Raw genomic sequence first — 23,147 nt, 5'->3', positions numbered from 1 at the left:
AAGTTTTGAAATGTATATTCTCCAGTTGCTTCTGGAACTCGTTCAGCTTCTAGTAGGCCATGTTCTGTCCATACTATCTCAAGTTGTTCTGAGAAGTGACTTTATGGAAACACAAAATGTTTTCATTTCTGTTTTTCAGAGACTTGTAAACTACCAAACAGACTTATTTATTAGTGCTTATACAAGTCTGAATTATTTTAGCAGTTCAATGTGAATTTTATAACACATTTGTAAAGAATATTGCAACGTACAAAAGCTATAGGAAATGCTGATAGTATCATTGCTGAATAACTGCTCAGTAAGTGTTCCGTTAAACACGTAAAAAGTTGTTGATATAGAGTGATTGCTTATAAATCATTATTGAATAACTAAATTCACAAACTTTGTTTTGAATCTGTAGTTGGTGACAAGGTTCCTGCTGATATAAGACTTTCTTCTATCAAATCTACAACTCTAAGGGTAGACCAATCAATTCTGACAGGTAGGCTGTGTCATTTTTGAGTTATGTACATATGTTCGGAATTGGTTTTGATTCACAATCAGGCCCAAGTTGCTTAAGTAATATGGTTTGCTTGGTGACTGTATCACAAGAGACAGTGGCTGTTGAACAATATGATCTTGCAATCTCATTTTGCAGTGATGAACATACACTACTAAATACTTGGCTATATAGGCTCAACTTGTGGGAGACTCAGCTTTCTTCTTTATGGGGTTTCTGAAGTTTTATTGGGATTGTTGGCAGATACATTTTACATAAAATGTAACAACATCAGAGAGGATACCCTAATTGGGGCTACTGATCTGTGGCCAATTATCTATAAAAATATGAAGTACTGGCTTATACTAGCAATTGCTTTGTGCAGATGCAAAACCTGCAGATATACCTCCACTGCTACAATGATCAGTATCCCCCCAACACATAACAGACCTTTCAAGATCCATGGGTTCTACACATACTTATCACAACATGTGATGTACTATATCACGTGCACTAAATGCCCCAACAGCAGTTATGTGGGTGAAACCAGACAATCATTACACTCTCAAATGAACTCACACAGGAAAAGAATAAAAGACAAGAACACCCTATCACTTGTGGGTGAACATTTCTCACAAAACTGTCACTGTATCGGATCTATCCTCAAAGGAAACCTGCAAAACACTTTCTAAAGACAAGCCTGGGATCTTAAATTCATAACTTTTGCTAGACACTAAATCATGGACTGAACAGACGAACTGTTGTAATAATCCATAAATCCAATCTGTAACTCCCTAGCAAACCCCAGTCCCCTTCCTTTCCTCTGGAGGAGTTTTAACAGGTCACTTCACCTTGAATGTTTCCTTGGGGTCTGTTAACTACTTACGCTAAACAATCTGTTCAAACCTTGTATTTAGCAGTAATACTTAATGCGAGGGTTTCCCAGACCTGAAGAAGAGCTCTCTGTGTAAGCTCGAAAGCTTTTGTCTGTCCAACAGAAGTTGGACCAATAAAAGATACTCCCTCACCCACCTTGTCTCACTGGCAATTGCTTGCCATTTATGGAGTTTACTCGGTTTGAACGGACAAGCATTTTCTATATATTACCCAGCTATAAGTAACAATTTTTTTTTAAAGTTAAGGAAGCTCCTATTAAATGAAGTAGTTATGTAACATGTGATACTGTAGTACTCTTAAATACTGAGTCTGCCAAACATCAGTTGTCCTCGTTTATAAAAGCAAATCTGAATTTATTTTTTGTTTGACTTCAGGGGCCTGTCTTGTGCATGGTTTAACAAAATTGTCTTATTGAACTTATGATAGCAAACATACAAAAATTCAGAAAAATGTGGTCAAACACCCTGAGTTCTGAAGACCCTATCACTTGTTTTCACCTCTCCTTTCATGGCTACACTGTGGTCAAAACCCTTTGTTTGAGGTATGGGGAGTTTTACATAATGTATAAACTTTTTAAGATTTTGTTATCCAGATTGACCTAGGATGACAAGAAGCAGAAACTGGGGCTTAGTAGAAACTCTTGCTCAATTTTCTCTTCAAGAGACCCTAGGTTTCAATAAAATGAATTTTTCCTGTCTGGGTGAATTTCTGACTACTAAGGTGTTTTTTCTTTTCTGGGTTTCTAATTTAGCAGAGCAGCCAGACTAAGAAATTTCACCCTGATCAGGGAGATGAATGGGAGTATCTTAATTAAATGATACTGTAGTGTGTTTCTTCAGGATTCATACACCATGAGAAGCTCCTCTGAGCTACAATTTCTACTTCTCATTGTCCTAGCTGTCAATCTTGTAACTGAAAGAGAAAGTGTTAAGCTTGGAAGTGCTGAAAGCTACATAAACTAACTCTTTCAGAGCTTGCTTTGATACTCAGTGGCTTGTAAAGATGTTTTCATTTTGAAAATGTGTACTGAACAAACCTTTATATAGTAGGCTATAATCTGCTATTAGTATGGCCCTGGAATCCAGATATTACACTCTACCACCCGAGGCTTGTGATAAGCCAGATTTAACACCTTCAAATCACAGGTAACTCAGTAAGTGCAATAGCATCATGTGGCTTTTATGAGAGGTTGACCTTGCAAAGAAGTGCATTCGGCCATGTGTAGATTTCAAGCACATACTGTCTAACTAAGGACATTGTTCTCATCCAAATCTTCCCTCCCCCTCCCCAAGTACTGATTTGCATTCTGTGCTCTTACGCCCCCTTAAAACTGCTTTAAAGTACTTGAAAACATGTAAATTATAATCTGTAGCTTTTGTGGATTCGTTTAAAAGTAATAAGTGGGAATAATAAGTAATAGGAAAAAGGAGGCTAGTGTTTCTGGCAGATGCCTAGACATCTGTGCATGAGCTCCACTTGTCCACAGTCCATTCAAGGACATATAAAAATGATTGGGTTGTCTGATCATAAAAGCAATGGTATATACTTCCAGTTCTAGTATACACAACACCTATATTTTTGGAAATCCTTTCAGCTTTTCTATGAATTGTAATTCTTCCCTTTGAAATCTAAGGCTTTATTAAAAAGGACTCTTTTTTTTTCAATCATAGAATATCAGGGTTGGAAGGGACCTCAGGAGATCTAGTCCAACCCTCTGCTCAAAGCAGGACCAATCCCCAGACAGATTTTTGCCCCAGATCCCTAAATGGCCCGCTTAAGGATTGAACTCACAACCCTGGGTTTAGCAGGCCAACTCAGTCTACTTTTAAAAGAAACAGGAAGTGTGGCTATGGAAACCATTAAAACTTTATTGAAATGCTATAAGAAAAGTATATGCAAGTGCCATTACATAAGATAAATACAATTTTAAGGAGTTTAAGCTTATACCAGATTTTCTGTTAGATCGCTTTACAAGTAAAGTTAAAATTACACATACAAACTCCCATTAACACTATAACCTTTATTTAGGTGAATCTGTATCTGTCATTAAGCATACTGATCCTGTGCCTGACCCACGTGCTGTGAACCAAGACAAGAAGAACATGCTTTTCTCTGTAAGTAATTTTTTTTTAAAGTTTATAAGAGTTAGTGACTTACAGCAATATAGAATTTACCAAATGAAAGCTTGTGGAGCTTTTTAAGTCTTAGAATTTCAAGAGTTATTCAGATTAAATAACACTATAAATAATATATACATGCCACCTTTGCTGTACTCTACCAAACATAAACTGCTGTGTGCAGCAAACTCCTCAGATTAATTAGAAACCAAGAGGGAATTCTGTCTGCTTTATTAAAATGAATCCTTAAGGAAAGGGTTTCTCAATCCAAATAAACTCAAGAAATTTTAAGTTTGGTGCGGAAACCAGCGTACATCCTAGAAAAACTTTTTTTTAAAAAGACTTTTACCAGTGTGTGTGCACTCGGAAACTAATTCTGAAACCATGTCATTTCACTTCTTAAGAACTAGCAATATTTTATAAAGAGGAATAATTTGAACTGAGTGTCCCTAATTTGTATATTGTGTCTGAATATTCAGTGAGAACTAGAAGCTTAATTTTAGTCTGCTCCATTTCATTGCTTCATACAGACTGGAAAAAAATGTGAGGTTATTGGTAAACTTTGCTTTTCAAAGTCTGATTCTGCCATTCTTACTCTCACTGAATATATTCATGAAGGCACCCATTTGAGCCCAGGAATATTCAGTGTGTGTACCAGGTGGCAGAATTGGGCTTGTAGTTAGCAAAATATTAAATTCTTTCCTTGCAGTTTAAGGGTGACAGCTACCATGGCTGTAAGCCCAATGACTTGAGTGGAACTGTGCTTGCTTATCCAAAGACTGAATTTGGACATAGGTCTTAGAAGAATTTTGTCATGCTGCATGTAATGAGTCAATATTAATAGATCTTCATTTGCCCATCCTTTAAGGAAAGTCTGCATATTTGGATTTATTAAACTTAAAGAGAAATGTAACTGAAACTTAAACTCCAAGCAGTCTGGACTTACTAAGGTGGTTCCTAATGAAATACAGAAAAATTAGATATTGTAGGTACAAATGGCTAGTCTGGACATAGAAATAGATTTTGGTTAACATGGTTAAGGGTGGCAACATTTTTTAGTCTTGCCTACTTAAGGTTTTAGGACTTACTGATGTTTGATATAACATGTCAAACTTTCTGTGCAAAGAATTTTTTCACTCACTTCGTACCTGCTGTTGTAAGCCTCTTCCCTAACTTTCAAAACAGTAAGGAAGCTACTCTGATGTTAAGAGCACATTTGATTTACTGATGATCTCTTGGTAAAGGTGACATTGCTATCATTAACTCTTCATAACATTTATCATTCTGTATTTCCAGTACTATACTGCATGAACTAATCTTACATTTACACGATGGTAATAGCAATTAATGTTTGTAGTAGGCTTTTTTGTAGGTGGCTATCTTGTACTCAGAGCAGGTGGCAGTGAAAGCATTGGGGAATCTAGCTCAGTTTACCAGTAGCTTGTCTGGAATTGAGCATTGAACAATTTAAAAATTGGAAAAGTGGGTGTATTTCAAACTGCATAATATATACAGGTCTCTCACTCATTCCTCTCTGTGTTTTTCCTCTTTTCCCCCATAGATGCTCTTTTGGCTTTGATGTTGTTTAGCTAGAAACAGACACAATTGTTGTTAATGGAAAGCTCCTTGACTACACAGTACTTTGGGTTTACTTTTAGTTTCAAGCTTAAATGACTGTTACAAATTGTTACGTGAAATGACTAAGATTTCTTCAGTTTATCAGTTTATGCATTTTACTTCATATTGTGTTAACATCACTTTTTTTATGTAGTTAGCTTCCCCTTTTGTTTTATGTGGACCTTCCACAGGTTAATGAGGAACATAAATTTTGGTAAGGCTACTCATACCCTTTTAAGGACTAATGTATACCACCTTACTGACCTCACAAAGAATGGCTGTCAAAATAGAATCCAAAATAACTTATCAAGAACTGATAACAGTGAAATATGTGAACGACATGAGCATTGCACCTTAAATTAACCAAAATCAGAGAACAAACTTTCAGATAGAACTTAATGTCTTAGCAGAAAAAATTATCTGTGAATCTGGTATGTAACAGGCCTACTTCAATATTGTCACAGAACGACTTACGAATCTTATTTCCCTTTTTTCAATTCCATTTTAGGGTACTAACATTGCTGCTGGTAAAGCTATGGGAGTGGTGGTAGCAACAGGAGTGAACACTGAAATTGGCAAAATTCGTGATGAGATGGTAGCTACTGAACAAGAGAGAACCCCACTCCAACAGAAACTCGATGAGTTTGGAGAGCAGCTGTCCAAAGTCATCTCACTCATTTGCATTGCTGTCTGGATAATCAACATAGGTCACTTCAATGATCCAGTTCATGGTGGCTCCTGGATTCGAGGCGCTATCTACTACTTTAAAATTGCTGTTGCTCTTGCTGTTGCTGCTATCCCTGAGGGTCTGCCTGCTGTTATTACCACATGCTTGGCCCTAGGAACCCGCAGAATGGCCAAGAAGAATGCTATTGTTAGAAGTCTGCCATCCGTTGAAACGCTGGGTTGCACGTCTGTTATTTGTTCTGATAAGACTGGTACTCTCACAACCAACCAGATGTCAGTTTGCAGGGTACGGTGAATTGATTAATTTAGTCTGCATTTCCTTTGTTTTTCCCACCCGGGTTCTTTTATTAACCATTGCCTAAATTCTATTCCTATATGAAACAATGGGATCAGCTTTGCCTTTATGCCGTCAAAATCTTGCTTTATTTACTACAGTACTATTCCACTTTTAGTTCAGCTTTCAACCACATAATGTTTTACAATTTTAATCTTTCTTTAGTTATGGCCAAAAATAGCTGTACCTACACGTGATGGGAACATTTTTCATTTGCAGATACCTTTCTCTTAACTGTCTTATGCCACACAGTTTTAAAAACAGGGCCATTTTCCTTAGTACAATCTGTCCACAGGTCCAGAAGTACAGAACAGGTTGTATATCAGAAGAAAAGTGAATAGACATCTTGCTTTAGGAAGGTGGGCACTTGGCTATCTTTATAGAGTGAGAGAATGCTACAGACTATTAAGTGTTCAATATTATGCAGTCTTTGACTGCACCCTGTTGTTCCTTTTGATATACTTCATACTGAGCATGATTGCTCCCAACTCTGTACTGACTCTCACATGACCACTCTAGCAGATAGAGATGTGAAAAAAGGAAAAGGGCAGCGTGAATGGAATATGACCAAATTACAGGAACTCCCATGTCCTATTAAACTGTCACCTTTACCCCCTTTATAACTTCCACCTCAGTTCTGTAATTCATCAGCTCTTCCTCACTGAGGTTGTCTGCGCTAGCAAAAATGAGATCCGTAATTCACCACCATTGCAACTCCAAAGGTAGAACCTGTAATGTAATAGATGGGGGCTCAAGCGAGTGCAGGAGATTTCACCACCATATAGCAGCAGATCCTATGAAAGGATGTATCTCCCCCTGTTTATCCCATCTTATCTAGCTTCATACTTGAATATTTCAAATCTATGCAGTATTTCAAGTACACTGTATTTTAAGATTCATTTGGTAGATCAGAATTCAGATCTGAGATGCCTTCAGATATGAAAGTCATGCACTGACTCAATTGCCAATGTCACTTTTGATACCAGACATAGTCAGTTGCTTTATTCTCCTGATTTGTTCTTCAAAAAATAGTTTCTAATGTTGATTAAAGTAGTATACCATAACTGCCTATTATTGTGCTGCATGTTCACTCTCCAGTCTTTCATGCAGCCCTGCCACTTGGAATTCTGAACAGGAATTTACTGGAAACAACAGTATTTTCCAAGTTGATACGTTTCTGATTCCGATGAAGATATTTCTATTCTTGAAGGGTAGTTAAGTGATTATCAGATATTAGAGCTACTGTGCTGGCTGCATTACATGACCTCAAATACTGTTCAAAATTACTGTGCCAGACCAGAATTTTAAATGTATAAATGTGCTATAAAGATTTGAGGGACCTCCTCTCCCCCCAAAAAACCAAACTCTTAAACATTATTCTATTTATTCTCACTTGATTAATGGCAGGTTTTTCTTCCTTTCTTTTTAAAAAAGATAGCTAGTCCTGCACAGAGTTAAGTATTGTAGTGTATAGACCTAAGAGAGACAAAGCAGCTGATTATTAGTATTCTGGAGGAGGTTACTTGCAGTGGTATTGCATAACTGCCCTAGCCTTCATAGGGATCATTTCATCGCTCAGGTGCCAAAAAGCAGACCACTTCTGTGTTCTTAAGAACATCCAGATACTTTCAGATTCATTTATAAGGGTTTCTTTTGAAATGCAATTATAAGTCCTTTCTTATATTTAGAAAGCTGAGTATTTTTGAGCCTATGTACCATGATTCATTCATGTTTTCAGAATAGTCAAAATATTAAAATTTTGCAGCTAAAACTTGTCTACATTAAAGTATGGCAAATGAGCAGTACAGCTACCTCTGGCTTCACTTAAGGAGGCACTATGCTTAGCTTTTCAAGAAGCCTTGCCATGGTAATTCCACGTGAGATTTATATTTTCTATATAGTGTGCTGTTGCTGAATTGTAGCCCATATATGTTTGTAAGAATTTAAAGGTTTGTATGACAAAGATTTAGGACAAGAGTTACTGTCTTTTCAGTCTGATGCAGTTTCATATTCTCTGGAGTGACTTTTAAATTTACCCACCTGTGTTCGTTCTGAATTTTAAGTATTTTGTATAATTTTCAACTATCATGAAGAGCAGTTATTGACTATCTTGTTAAGACTTCAGTTTTTTCTACCAATGGGATTAGAGGCTTAACCGAAATGCAGTGTTGAGTAGATAAAGTAAAAGTGAGACATTCCTGAAACATGACTAACATTTTAGATTAAAAACAGTTAAGCAGTCAATGTCCTGTTTCTCTGACATATATGTAATGGCATGACTTTGTGGGAAAGTTTGTGACTGATACTATTATATGAACCAATTATGTAATATATTATGTAACCAGTTACAATCACATTTTTCCACAATTCTGTACTATTACTTCAGATCTACAAGGAAGTTGACTCTTGTTTCTCCACCATGACCACTCTATCAGCTGGGTAGTTTATCAAAAGGCATTTGTCATTTTGGAATATGAGAACTTCAGGCACTAGATTTTTGACCCCTTGTCTGATTTTTGGTTCTGCCTGTAGCTCCTCTGCTGTAGAAACAGGATTAAAGGATGCAGATGACTGAGTCTGGGGGCGTGTGTGTATCTGCATCCCTCAAACACTTGTTTATTCTCTACTTTAGAAGTTCTGCTCCATTGTATGTTGCAGGGGTACTTGAGCTATTTGAATGCCCTCCAACACTGTAATACACTGGAAACAAATTTCTTTAGTTAAAAAGCTGAAGATAGGAATGCTCTTACTCAAAGGCTCATAGGGAAGGGTCACTTCCCTGGAGTTGGACATTACCTGAATTCTCTTAGTCTCTCATATCTAGAAGCAGACTTTACTCCTCTGAAGTACTTTGTGATTCTGCCTTACCTGATGTGGTCTGTACAGATAAATCCACTTCAGTCTTCAAAGTGGTTATTTTTTTTCTTGCCTTGGGACTACTGTGCTTTTTAACAAATTCACAGAAAATTGATCTGTTCCTACGCTTCAGATACATAAATTCATACCTCCAGAAAGATCTTCTGCTAGAATTAAAATTATCACCTGGGCACAGGACTAGGTCAGGCAGTTGGGCCAGTCACTTTTAGCCCTTTTGATCAACTTGCTCCACTGTTCCCACAGTTGATAGACTAACAATCCTGGCTTGCATAACGGAGTAGTGTTGCCTGCACACATGGTTAAATATCTGGAGCAAATACAAATTATGTAGTAAAGAATGAATTTTAAAATCGGTATCTATCCTTTCTGCCTGTTTCTTAACTTTTCTGTAAACTGATTGCTCCTTCTTAAATTTTGTCTTGTGTGTATGTATATAATGTGACAAATTCAAACTGATTTTAGTCCATTTAACTTTAGTGTCTGATTATACTAATTTAATATTTTAAAACACTTCTTTTTTTTCTTACAGGTATTCGTCCTGGACAGAGTAGAAGGAGATACATGTTCCCTGAATGAGTTTACTGTAACAGGATCAACATATGCTCCCATGGGAGAAGTGTAAGTACTTCATTCATGTTAAATGTCTGCCAATTTATCCATTGGTTGTACATGTACATACTGGTAGGCAGCTCAGTATATTAAAGTATCTGATAATGTTTGTTAATGTATCAAAGTTTCTCAACCATTGTGTATATAAATTTGAGGTTAGAGACAACCTGTTTTAGCCTAGAATATAACTTACTGAAAGGAAGTTAAATTCTGCAAAGCCTAAATCTAATGAAGTGTCCTTAAAATATATGTTTTTTGACATCGTTCACTTGATGACTAATCTTCTGGAAATGATGAATTAGGGTTGTGGGATTTATCTTGCTGAAAGCTTTCTAGATTTAGGTTTTTTGAAAGATTTTAGTAGTTTAATAAATATCTTTTAATGATCCTGCATGGGACCTACATTTCCATTCCTTTATGGAAGTTATAGTCACCTGTTTAAACCTAGATCTTACATTCTTGTAATCTCTCAAATAGTATTGCCCCCTATGAGGACAGCTGAGGAATTCATTGACTCTTTGGGTTGCACTCTGTTCTGGAATTCACCTTTTTCAAGCCAGATTTAAATAGATACTCAGGACCTGCAATACCCTTTAAACGCTGTAGATCAGTGCTTAAGGATTGGTCCCTTACTTTGTATCTACAGTAGCTTTGGTTTTTTTCTAAGGTTGTATGCTGTAAACCAGTGTTTCTCAACAACTGGTCCATGGACTGGCTGTGGTCCCTGAGATCTCCCTGACACAGTTTATGAAGGCAGCAAGCTGGTCCCTGATATCAAAAAGGTTAAAAACACTGCTCTAAACCACTGACTTTTTTGAAAAGGCTGATAGCTTTATTGTCTCCAGTGGAATGTTGTTAAACATAAGGTTACACTAGTGGGATGGAGTGTTTTGGTTTTTTTTTTCTTTTTATCCTTAGAATTCTGAGAATCCTAGGATCGCACCCCAGAGAGAAAATATCTTTCATTAGAGAAAAATTGAGAAAAGGAGCTGTAATAAATAACTCCTCCTTCTAGGGAGGCGGGGAAAGGATCCTTTTTCGGATATATTTTAATTTATGAGGATTTATTTAAAACATTTCCCTGTGCAGAGAGTTGAAATATATACTTTAAACATCTCTTTACAGTTTGAGGTTTGGCATATGTTGCTCCAAAAAGTCAATAGGTTTTTAGCAATGTCCGTAATGATAATCCTCACAGGAGTGAATAGAGTTCTCAATATTTAGAATTCTTAATTCTTAATTTGCAAATAACACTTGGAATTTCCATGTCAAGAAATAGGTTACTTTGGGCCATCCAAAAGACTTTGTAGCAATTTCCTTTTCATATAAGTACATGTCTATTTACACTTACCCAATACTAGTCAGTGAATATGGAATGTTAACATAAATTGATGACCTATGTCAGGCCTTTTTAATAAAATATAATAATTAATTCCATATTTTGTTTACTGAGTCTTTGAGAAAGCTCAGGTAGGATACTGTTCTTGTGCGTTTCATAGTGCTACAGTATGTCATCTTGTCATAAAAAATTCTGATAGTTGAATCCTCAGGTCCTTAAGCAAAATTGATAATCTTCATCTTTGCTTGGAGTGGATTTAGTCAGTCCACTGGGGTTTTTGTTTGCTTGTTTGTGTGGGGTGTGTGGTGTATAACCATTTGGATCAATAACTTACTGACTTCACCTTGGATTTAAAATATTTTTAAAGGAAATAATTCTCCAGTACATCAAAATAATAAAATCATTCTTATGTAAGTTAAGACTTAGTTTTCTGGGGGTTTTTGTTTTGTTTTAAGGGCTAGGAAACCATTCTTTTCCATTTAGGTGGATGGAAGGAGGCACTTATGAAAGTTAATGTACAGATGACCTAATTTATAGTAAGTAACAAACAAAAAATAAGTTTGGTACTTCATGAAGTTTCTCTATCTCAGGAAACACATTAGCGCTTTCTGAAAGCTCAAAAAATTTATAAAAATAAATGCATTGAGAGTATGAATTCAAAAGCAACATATAAATTTTCTATTGGAACAGGAGAATCAGTTAGAACCAGTTTTTCTAATGGAATTGACTATGCAGCCAAAATATTAATATGCAATACTCCTCTTGTGTCTCTGGTTGCCCCATACATTTCTGATGAAACCTTATTCTGTACACTTCACTCTGCACCAATGTATATGGCCTATGCACACCTTCACTATCCTTGAGGGGAGTGATCATGCCAAAAACTGTCAATTTGAACTTTAAATTTCTCTCTCTTTGAAATCTCCTTCACTAATCTAAGAGCCTAAAGTCAAAAGTGAGTAATTTTAAAGTGCCCTAGACTCAGCACAGAGACTACATGTGCATACCATGACTGAGTCTCGAAAACACAGGGAAGAGTAAGGCAAGAAAAAACAGTACTGTTAAATGACAAGGTTCCAGAGGTTATCCAAACAGTTATCCTCAGAAAATAGAAATCCAACCCAAATGAAGACCATAGAAAAGAGCATAACCTGTGACAGGTAAAATGTGAAATGAAAATTAGGAGGGCTGAGAGAATTTGAAGTAATTAATAACACAAATTCTTCTTACATCTATACTTTTTACATCTATATAAATTAGTATATATTTGTATACTTGTAACTTAATATACAAAATATTTTAACAAGGAATGATGACACATTACATTTAGATTTAGTTTGTTTGTTTGTTTTTTAAATATGCACTTCTGGTTATTTATATGGTATATAGCAACAGGTTCCAGTATTTGTCTAATTTATAGTACTACAAAATAGTACTACTGGAAAAAAGCTTATGTAGCTGTATTTGCTGTATGTTTACAGTATATGTTGTACTATGTAGCAATAGTCTGTTTTCCAAATGAAACACACAGGAGAAAAATGGACCCATGCTGGTGGACAGCCTCTGTTTGGGGGTATTCAGTATTCACTGGCTTATCTCAAAATAAATTAAATTAAATAAATAAATAAAACTAGAAGTAATTGCCATAATGCCTCAATGATTATTTCATGCTAACCTAGAGGTATGCTGATGTTGTTGTATAAAATAAGGCTCTATAAGTAATACCATTCTAACATGAATATCTAAGCATGAAAAGTAAAGAGAGGATGTAGCTCTAATATATGAAGTTAACATTTGCAAAATTAATCTTCTTGATGTCATATACCACTATAAAACTATTTGGGTGCTAATGTCCATAATCAGGAGTGGATCACTCCTGGAAAACAAATAATTTTCTAGTTTCCAGTAGAGAGAGAGAAGTTTTGTGATTAAAGAACTGACAGGAGAGAGTCCTAGTCCAGTCTGTTCTGTTCCCAGCACTGCTATAGATTTCCTACAAATCACTTAAACTCAGTTCCTCTATTTTCTTACTGTAAAATGGAGATAATACTTAAAAGGTAAATCGTGTGTGTGTGTGTGTGTGTGTGTGTGTGTGTGTGTGTGTGTGTGTGTACACTCCAAAAGCCATAGTAAAACCTGTTGTTCATCATCATCCTCTTTTTCCCACACTTGCTTATCCTCTTTTCAAACTCTCATCGTTTTTTACTTTACTACTTTTATCCCTAAGCTTCAAATCTCCTCCCTCTGCTAATTTAACAAGCACCCTCTCTTTTCCTTCAAGTTCTTCCCTATAACAGTACTTCCAGGAATCTCATCAATACTCCCACATCTTTTTTTATCTGAACTTTTGATCCATAGCTGTTCCTGTCTTTGGTCTTGTCTGTCTTAAGCTGTGAACTCTTAGACCCATTCCTTGCTCCTGTCTTATTTAGCACCATAAATGTAGATTGTATCTTAAAAACTGAGTGACACAGGGAAGAAACAACAACAAAAATCTGTTGCCATAGTTCCTACAAGGGCTCACATTAAATGGTGAAATATGTCACTAAAACATAAGTCCTTGTTGAAAAGAGGATCATAAAGTAAAATCCAGAAATATTTATCCTTATTTAAAGCCCAGTTTAAAGGTACAGTGCTCTCATTTTTAACTCTGCCTTGCATTTTTCAGGATAGAATGTTTCTTTGGTACAAATTCTGTAATGCCATATCTTATAGCCGAGAGAGAACCTTGCTTCAGAATCTTCGCTAAACAGTGAATTTGCATTGTTTTCTATCATTCAGTATATAGAGGGATTAACTAAGGAAAAAATGGGTGAAATGTAAGAGCATAGTTAACTGTCTCAGTAACTTTTCACTCCAGTCCTTTTATGTGTTTATGTATTTATTTTTTTATTGACAGGCATAAAGATGACAAACTTGTTAAATGTTATCAATATGATGGCCTTGTAGAACTAGCAACGATCTGTGCACTTTGTAATGATTCTTCTTTGGATTACAATGAAGTAAGTCAGTCTTTTTTACAATACAAGAAGAAACCAGAATGAAGTTAAATGCTTGTTCTTGTCTAATTTACTTTGTGTCTTTCCCCAAAGTTGGGAGGTGCCTCACATTTTTGAGCAAATTCTCAGGGTGTTAGTGACTTTCTATTCTATTTCTCATATAAACACCTATAAAGCACAATGTTATAACCACTATTCTTCTGCTTAAGGGAGACCACGTAGTCTCTTAAGAACCAGTTAATGCCACTCCTTATTTGACTAGAGAGGACACTATTGAGCAACTAAAGTTAAGAGAGTGATACTAATTTGGAACTCAGACCTGTCTCCTCCTTAACAATGTAGAGAGCACTGCTGCTAGGCTTTCCTGCTGGTCCTAAATCTCTATCTTGAAATGATAGTTTGCAAATATAAATACAGTAAAAGCTTTGTTCAGCATGTTGGGAGAATGGGAGTTGCTGGTAAGTTTAAAATATGAGTGTGTGTGTGTCGGGGGTGGGTAGAGAATCCAGTTAACTAAGGGGGAGGGAGTTTGGGTGCGGGAGGGGACAGGCAGTTGGGGCGTGGGACGAGGTGCTGGATCTGGGTGGCACTCACTTTGGGCAACTCCCCGCAAGCAGGGACGTGTCCCTGCTGCTCCTAGGTGGAGGCACGGTTAGGCAACTGGGAGCTGCAGAGCCAGCGCTCAAGACTGGAGGGGGCAGTGTGCAGATCCACCTTGCTGCACCTCTGCCTAGGAGCAGCAGGGATATGTTGCCACTTGCAGGGAGTCACCTGAGGTGAGCGCCACCTGGATCTGGCACCCCACATCCCCTGCTGTGTCCCAACCCCCTGCCCCGAGCCCCCTTCCACACTCAAACTCGCTCCCAGAGCCTGTGTCCCACACCACCTCCTGCATTCTGAACCCCACATGGCCATTCCTCCACCTAGGAGCAGCAGGGACACGTCACCCCTTCTAGGAAGCCACGTGGAGCCAGTTAGGGATCCTGCCAGCCCCATGCCAACCAGACTATAAACCAGATTTTCAGTGAAGGTCAGAAATGCTGGTCTATAGAGCTTTCTGGTTGGTAAAGTGTTGGATAACACAGCTTTTACTGTAGCAAAAACTGTTTTCCTTTTCAGATGAGGAAAAAAGATGGGGGAAATCTGACATTTTGGAGAAACTCATTTCTTTGTATGTTTTTCATTATGAACTGCAACGAGATTTGCAGTTTCCATTCATTGTATCGCTTGAAATTTCATTGTGGTGACTTGCAAAAGGCCAAGGTTTTTATAGCAGTAATAATTCTCAATTTTTTTTTAAATGAATTGAAGGCTAAGGGAGTGTATGAAAAGGTTGGAGAAGCTACAGAGACTGCACTCAGCTGCCTGGTTGAGAAGATGAATGTATTTGATACAGAATTAAAGGGGCTCTCCAGAATTGAACGAGCAAATGCTTGCAACTCGGTCAGTACTTCCAAAATACTGTAAACAGTATGTGATTTCAGTTACATTGTTTGTTTGTTGCAATCTGAATGAAATGTTTATTAATAATGTCTCCTTCATAGGTCATAAAACAACTCATGAAGAAAGAGTTCACTCTGGAATTCTCAAGGGACAGAAAGTCCATGTCTGTCTACTGTACTCCAAACAAACCGAGCCGAACATCCATGAGCAAGATGTTTGTTAAGGCAAGTTCCACATATGAGGAGTATAGTTTTGAAATGGCTACAAAGTAACATGACTCTTGAAGTTGTGCTTAAATTAATTGTAGCTGAACCATGAGCATAAATGTGTGCCTAGTGTTATCAGTTTTGGAGATGGACTGTTTCTTATCTTGTGTGAAACGATTCTGTGATGGAGAGCAAATTTGCTCGTTTCTTGCTGCTAATTTCTTGCTTTGCTCCTGTAGGGTGCTCCTGAAGGTGTACTTGACAGGTGTACGCATGTTCGTGTTGGAAGCACTAAAGTACTATTAACTCCAGGAATTAAGCAGAAGATCATGACTGTCATTCGAGAGTGGGGTACTGGTAGAGACACATTGCGTTGCTTGGCTCTAGCAACACATGACAATCCACCAAGAAGAGAAGAAATGAACCTTGAGGACTCTGCAAACTTTATTAATTATGAGGTTAGTTTAGTAAAAGGCTTGCCTCTCCTTTGTTTCCACAGTTTTTCTGTAAGAGTGGTGACTTTTTTATTAAGATTGAGTTAATTTTTTTCAGAAGACAAAACAGTAAAGGGCAATGCTTTTAACAAGTTGGATTCTTTTCAAACATAAATATAACACTTCAGAAGCTTTTTCTGAATTAATAGATGTGGTCTGGCTCAATGGCTTAGCAACAGCAAGTTGTATGAGCTATAAAGGGGACCAAAATTAGGAGCATCTTTTGGGTTCTTAAATGCCCCCACCCCCGGCATCACTCCCCCAGCAGAGTCTGGACTAAAAGTTATTTGTTCTTGGTGCTTCTGGTGGCTGATCTATACATAGACACTTGATTATAAGTTTTTATTAAGGTGCCATTCAGTCTGGTCTCTTGCAATTAATACTAATGTTGTGGTGCAGAATACATATATTTCCCTAACTACCTACAGTTCTCATCAACATAGTATCTGAGACTCTTACTTTTTCCAGAACCAAAATTTAATTCTATAAAAAAATAGCACTGGGGAAATTGTGTATTATGCTTCAGTTACTTTAAGCCAGTGGTCCCCAAACTTTTTGTCATTCCCCCCTGGGAGCTGAGAGCGGGGCCCAGGGCTGTGGACAGAGCAGGGCTGAGGGGCACTTCCTTCCTGCCCCCCCATGGGACCTGTCACACCTGCTCCGAACATTCCTCTATGCCCTGCTTTTCCTCCGCCCCCAGGGGGGAGGTGCTCCACAGTTTGGGAACCATGGCTTTAAGCACTTATTTGGTCAGATTACAAGTGTTTCCTAATTGCCTGTCCTGCAAACTCACCTTGGAATCTGATGGTCAAGCTGGGTTCTTTCCCATCTCTTTTATATTTTCTTTTGTAAAGATTCTGCCCTCAACTATCTGAACAACTCCATTATATTTCAATACAATTACATGTATAACGAGAAATTCATTTTTGAAGACAGCAAAGAATCCTGTGGCACCTTATAGACTAACAGACGTTTTGGAGCATGAGCTTTCGTGGGTGAATACCCACTTCCTCAGATGCACTTCCTCACCCACGAAAGCTCATGCTCCAAAACGTCTGTTAGTCTATAAGGTGCCACAGGATTCTTTGCTGCTTTTACAGATCCAGACTAACACGGCTACCCTCTGATACTTGATTTTTGAAGACAGTGGAAGTTGCAGATTATTTGGCTTGGAGAATCTGTTGCTAGCAGTATGCATGAGAAGGAAAGGCTTGACTCTGAGTGCAGGTGGAATCTGCAAGGCTGGCAATTAGATTACCTTTTAACTTGTGAACTGAGCACTTTTAAGCTGAAGGCAAAGAGACATAATACATTTGGAAATGCAGAATGCCATTTTTAGTCACTTCTCAGGGTAGGATCACTCTTTAAGTTGCTCCATATGCTTAACTCATTGAGACTCTTCTCAGTGTTATGTTTCAGAACCAGAGGATGCTGCATAACATGCTGCACTAGAACAAAGTCAGGCTTACAGAGACAAAACGTTCCCAGTTCTGTTTCAGTTCCTCTCCTTTCTCAGTGTCTCTCTTGTAATCTGCTTTTCAAAATGGTCTGGATTCAGACCATAGTACAAGAAATGAACATTTGAGGCAAGATACCATGAAGACTGAGTGTGCTGAAATACAGAGATGAGCCTGGAAGAGCCCCATAAGTGGGGGACAATCTGACTTGCTTGCTGAACCTTGTCACAAACTAGTTTTGAACAAACAGCGAGGGAGCGTTGGCAGGGAGTGGCATGCAAGTTTATAGAGGCCTGAATTAAAAATTGTTGGATCCTGTGGGATTAAAAATGCTATTTTCCTCTTATAAACTAATGTTTGAACTACTTTGGCTTGTGAAAATGATTTGTGTACTGGCCTACCAAAGAAATAAAAGCATCTCCTAATATTTTGTGCTAAAGCTCAATGTCCTCCTGTTTCAGACCAATTTGACCTTTGTTGGCTGTGTGGGTATGCTGGATCCCCCAAGAACTGAAGTAGCCTCATCCATAAAGTTGTGTAGGAAAGCTGGTATTCGTGTTATTATGATTACTGGTGACAATAAGGGCACAGCAGTAGCCATTTGTCGTCGTATTGGTATCTTTGGAGAAGATGAGGATGTTTCCTCAAAAGCCTTTACTGGACGTGAGTTTGATGAACTTTCCCCAGCTGTCCAGAGGGATGCTTGCCTACATGCTCGTTGCTTTGCCCGTGTAGAGCCTTCCCATAAATCTAAGATTGTTGAGTTCCTCCAGTCTTTCGATGAGATCACGGCTATGGTAAGTAATTAGAATCTTGCATGGCTTGTAAAAGAGATTTTACTTTTAAAACAAATTAACTGAAATTTGTTAGATTGACGGGATATAATTTGTTTTAAGCTCGGCAATTACAGGCTGGTAAGTCTGACTTCAGTACCAGGCAAACTGGTTGAAACTATAGTCAAGAATAAAATTGTCAGACACATAGGTGAACATAATTTGTTGGGGAATAGTCAACATAGTTTTTGTAAAGGGAAATCATGCCTCACCAATCTACTATAATTCTTTGAGGTGGTCAGCAAGCATGTGGACAAGGGGATCCAGTGGCTATAGTGAATTTAGATTTTCAGAAAGCGTTTGACAAGGTCCCTCAACAAAGGCTCTTAAGCAAAATAAGCAGTCATGGGATAAGAGGGAAGGTTTTCTCATGGATTGATAACTGTTTAAAAGATAGGAAACAAAGGGTAGGAATAAATGGTCAGTTTTCAGAATGGAGAGAAGTAAATAGTGGTGTCCCTCAGGGGTCTGTACAGGGCCCAGTCCTATTTAACATATTCATAAATAATCTGGAAAAAGGGGTAAACAGTGAGGTGGCAAAATTCATAGATGATACAAAACTACTCAAGATGGTTAACTCCCAGCCAGACTGCAAAGAGTTACAAAAGGATCTCTAAGTGAACAAAACGTTAGGAATCATTAAGAAAGAGAGGAATCATTAAGAAAGAGAGAGATAAGACACAATATCATATTGCCTCTATATAAATCCATGGTAAACCCACATCTTGAATACTGCTTGCAGATGTGGTCACCCCATCTCAAAAAAGATATATTGGACTTGGAAAAGGTTCAGAAAAGGGCAACAAAAATTATTAGGGGTATGGAACGGCAGCTATATGAGGAGAGATTAATAAGACTGGAACGTTTTCAGCTTAGAAAAAAGATGACTAGGGATATGATAGAGGTCTATAAAATCATGACTGGTGTGGAGAAAATAAATAAAGAAGTGTTATTTACTCCTTCTCATAACACAAGAACTAGAGGCCACCAAATGGAATTAATAGGCAGCAAGTTTAAAACAAAAGGAAGTATTTTTTCACACAACACACAGTTAACCTGTGGAACTCCTTGCCAGAGGATGTTGTGAAAGTCAAGACTATAACAGGGTTCAGAAAAGAACTAGATAAATTCATGGAAGATAGATCCATTAATGGCTATTAGCCAGGATGGGCAGGGATGGTGGATGCAAGAAGCTGGGAATGGCTGACAAGGATGGATCACTTGATTACCTGTTCTGTTCATTTCCTCTGGGACACATGGCATTGGCCACTATCGTATGACAGGATACTGGGCTAGATGGACTTTTGGTCGGACCCACTATGGCTGTTTTTATGCTCTTAACCTTTGAGGGACCACCCCTTGTATTTTTCCTAGGACAATGGACAAATGATTGTATGTATTGGAGCCTGAAAAATTAATCACTTTTCACCCAACTAGTGATAGCGTTCATCAATTGCTCAGTCCATTTTTTAGGAATGTTGTTCAGCAGCGCATTGTTCAGAAAATTACTTTAAAAATAAGGTATCATGTGGGCATAGTTCAGCATCAGAAATATCTTACTGGTTCACAACAAAACCTTGACAAAATATGGTACTTGTAATTTACCCAGTTGGTAGAATTGGCCTTTTTCCTTCCTTCCTTCCTTCCCCACCAAGCATCTGAGCACATCTCTGATCACTTGGGAGTATAAATCAAAGGCACTGCCATCTCCCTAAGGCAGAAACTTCATATCTTCAGCCTAATTGGAGTAAGAGATGGAAAATCAGCAAACTGTCTTTTGGTTTGGGCACCTAAGTGTATGGCCTGAAGAACTAAGATAGCTGACCTCCGACTCGGTTTTGTTAGACAAGCAAGGAATATTGTGTAATGGTCCTCTTGATTGTGGATGTTTGGGTGGAGTAAATAGAGAGGTTTTCTCTTGAACGAGGTTTCCTGGCACTTCAGCAATCAATGTCTCAACTAGTTACACTGTGTGTGTGTGTGTCTCTGTGTGTGTGCGCGCGCGCAGTCAACATGTGAACATTACAATAGGCATAATCAGAATAACAGCATTGGAAACACTGTTGCTACTCAGGTCATCTTCTGTGCCTGTCAGTTCAATCAAGTTTAAACTTCCTGTCCTTCACCTTAAAGCCCCATCTCAATTCTGCACCTCCTTACTCAAGCACTTTAGATTTTTGCCCCCCTGTATAAAATCCTCTTTCAGTCCCTGCATATAAGTGCCCATGTTTTCTGTTAAACTTTGTATTTTAGACTGGTGATGGTGTAAATGATGCCCCTGCCCTGAAGAAAGCAGAAATTGGGATTGCTATGGGGTCAGGTACTGCAGTAGCTAAAACTGCTTCTGAAATGGTATTGGCTGATGACAACTTCGCAACCATCGTAGCTGCTGTGGAAGAAGGGCGTGCAATCTACAACAACATGAAACAGTTTATCCGTTATCTCATCTCTTCGAATGTTGGAGAAGTTGTTTGGTAAGTTTTAAGAAGTTGTTCTGTTTTAATTTTGCACTTCTGTAATGGAAGCTGGTCAGTTTTAACTTATAATATTGCCAGATGCTATTTGGGGAACAGAGGTTTATTAGAAGTAATAACTATGTTTAAAAGAGGTGAGCATTGCAATGCATATAAATACTTAATTCCCTTAAGTTTTGAGAAAATTCTATTCAGATGTTAAATATTTCAAAGAAATAATGAATGTTTCCCAAATTCTAGTTTTGAGACTGTAATGTCCACTAATATAGGTCCTTAATGCTTCATTTGGGCAAGAATCCTTTGAAATAGACAAATCCACATTCTACTAATTGGGAAATCTAACACAAGTTGACTCTTTCCCAAGACCACAGAGTGAGTTGGTGGCAGATCCAGGGATGGAGCCCAGATCTCCTGAGTCCCATTTTTGTATTTAAGCCATAAGACTCTCCTTTTTCCAAGGGCTTAATATCAATTCTCCTTTTTGACAGTTCTTGCTACAGATCCCTACTCCTGTAGTTCTACCCTAAACCATGTTGACTCAAAGCCATAAAGGGAGGTTGCATTCCCCAATGCATGTGTGCAAGGACTGGAGGATGTCCAGTTCAGTGGAACCTTGCCCCTCAGTTATACTGTAATTCTATAACAGTTGCAGACTTTAGGGAGGAGTTTGCAAGCCTCCCTTTATAGATGGCTTCAAGAAGTGACTCCACTAGGTGAAAACTGCTTTTTAATGCTCCATCAGGTCCATTTGTTTTATCATACAACTCAAAGAGCATAGATCTGTAGAAGCAATATCCTCCAAGTACGCTGGAAAGCAGCCTAGTGCTTTATGAGGGTTACTCTGGTAGAGAGTAATAAAGCTCCTCAGTCTACCAAAACAAAATGCACCTACTTTAAACATTATTCAATTACTGTTGGCTATAAAATGCATGTACATTCCTAGCTACCTCAATGTGAATATTTAGCTTCCAATATTAAATAGATGTTGCAATGGCACACCGCATAATTTTTCTTTGCCAGTTACTAAGGAATAGAATTATTTAAAAACTAAACATAGATGAGTATTTATCATACGTTTGGTTTAACATGGCTAAGGACAATTTTGTACTTGTTCCTTTTTGTAGTATCTTCTTGACTGCTGCTCTGGGTTTCCCTGAAGCTTTAATTCCCGTCCAGCTGTTATGGGTAAATCTTGTAACGGATGGTCTCCCTGCCACTGCTCTGGGCTTTAATCCTCCCGATTTAGACATCATGGATAAGCCGCCCCGTAATCCTAAAGAGCCCTTGATCAGCGGATGGCTCTTCTTCCGTTACCTGGCTATTGGATGTGAGTAGCTCACTAGCTTTTCTTTTTAACTTTTTGTACATGTAGAATGACTTGTAGGAACTTGCATGGAATTTATATGCTCTTCAGTTATGTTTTAGGCCAGCGGTAGGCAACCTATGGCACGTGTGCCGAAGGCGACACACAAGCTGATTTTCAGTGGCACTCACACTGCCCAGGTCCTGGCCACTGGTCCGGGGGGGCTCTGCATTTTAATTTAATTTAAAATGAAGTTTCTTAAACATTTTAAAAGCCTTTATTTTACTTCACATACAACAATGGTAAGTAATTAGAAGCTTGCATGGCTTGTAAAAGAAATTGGAGCAGAATGCTACCCACCTGGTATCTAGAATTTTTTTTTTTTTTCCCAATCGGCAAATGACAGTGGTTTGGCCAAATCTGTCATGAATCTCTAACCAAATTGTTCTGCAGCACATTCATATTTGTACTTTGTCTCTGTAGAACTGAGTTAATTACTCATGCCTTTTTTTTTTTAATTGGAAAGTGAGAAGTTAGGATTTATTTTCTGCTAAATATATTAAATGTTTTCTATCACTTTCCAGAGCCATGACCATGGTTGAATTCTCTGTATGCCCTAAATTACAATACACACACAAAATCTTTACAGTTGGACAGATTCCAATTATGGTGACTTGGCAGTTTAAAAGCAGATTCCTTCTACGGGAAATGGGCAAAGGCTGCATTGTGTATTTGTGTGCCCAAGTGATGGTGGAGGAGGAAGTTCAAGTGAGGTTAACTAGACTGTGTCTTACGTACTGTTCATAATATAGAAAAACAAACTGCATCTCTTTTCTTTAAGGTTACGTTGGAGCTGCGACAGTGGGTGCTGCTGCGTGGTGGTTCATTGCTGCTGATGGTGGCCCAAGAGTTACCTATTACCAGCTGGTATTATTCAGTTTAATTTACTTTAGAAAGTCTGCAAAAATATATAAACTCCTACT

General features: G+C 38.0%; 1 protein-coding gene and 1 long non-coding RNA gene across 8 annotated transcripts in view; one reads left to right on the top strand and one right to left on the bottom strand.

Moving 5' to 3' along the window:
* The window catches only part of LOC127034759 (uncharacterized), a 70,548-nt gene that overhangs the window by 26,679 nt on the left and 20,722 nt on the right, over nucleotides 1–23,147 (bottom strand). The gene's annotated exons all lie outside the window — the stretch shown is intronic.
* ATP2A2 (ATPase sarcoplasmic/endoplasmic reticulum Ca2+ transporting 2) overlaps nucleotides 1–23,147 on the top strand; it is a 75,604-nt gene that overhangs the window by 40,921 nt on the left and 11,536 nt on the right. For all 3 annotated transcript variants that reach the window (XR_007769476.1, XM_050923913.1, XM_050923912.1), the window contains exons 6-17: nucleotides 401–481; nucleotides 3,404–3,489; nucleotides 5,618–6,082; nucleotides 9,537–9,625; nucleotides 13,855–13,957; nucleotides 15,266–15,397; nucleotides 15,499–15,621; nucleotides 15,843–16,061; nucleotides 18,016–18,351; nucleotides 20,641–20,861; nucleotides 21,986–22,188; nucleotides 23,006–23,091. Coding sequence is in view for 2 of the 3 variants with exons in the window: in XM_050923913.1 (XP_050779870.1) it covers nucleotides 401–481; nucleotides 3,404–3,489; nucleotides 5,618–6,082; nucleotides 9,537–9,625; nucleotides 13,855–13,957; nucleotides 15,266–15,397; nucleotides 15,499–15,621; nucleotides 15,843–16,061; nucleotides 18,016–18,351; nucleotides 20,641–20,861; nucleotides 21,986–22,188; nucleotides 23,006–23,091 (2,144 nt within the window). In the remaining variant the exon portion in view is untranslated. The remainder of the gene's footprint in view (nucleotides 1–400; nucleotides 482–3,403; nucleotides 3,490–5,617; nucleotides 6,083–9,536; nucleotides 9,626–13,854; nucleotides 13,958–15,265; nucleotides 15,398–15,498; nucleotides 15,622–15,842; nucleotides 16,062–18,015; nucleotides 18,352–20,640; nucleotides 20,862–21,985; nucleotides 22,189–23,005; nucleotides 23,092–23,147) is intronic.

The sequence above is a fragment of the Gopherus flavomarginatus genome, chromosome 15, assembly GCF_025201925.1.
Source record: "Gopherus flavomarginatus isolate rGopFla2 chromosome 15, rGopFla2.mat.asm, whole genome shotgun sequence".
Classification (NCBI taxonomy): Eukaryota; Metazoa; Chordata; order Testudines; family Testudinidae; genus Gopherus; species Gopherus flavomarginatus.
The sequence above is the reverse complement of the archived record's forward strand: the minus strand, read 5'-3'. Positions and strand labels throughout refer to the sequence as shown.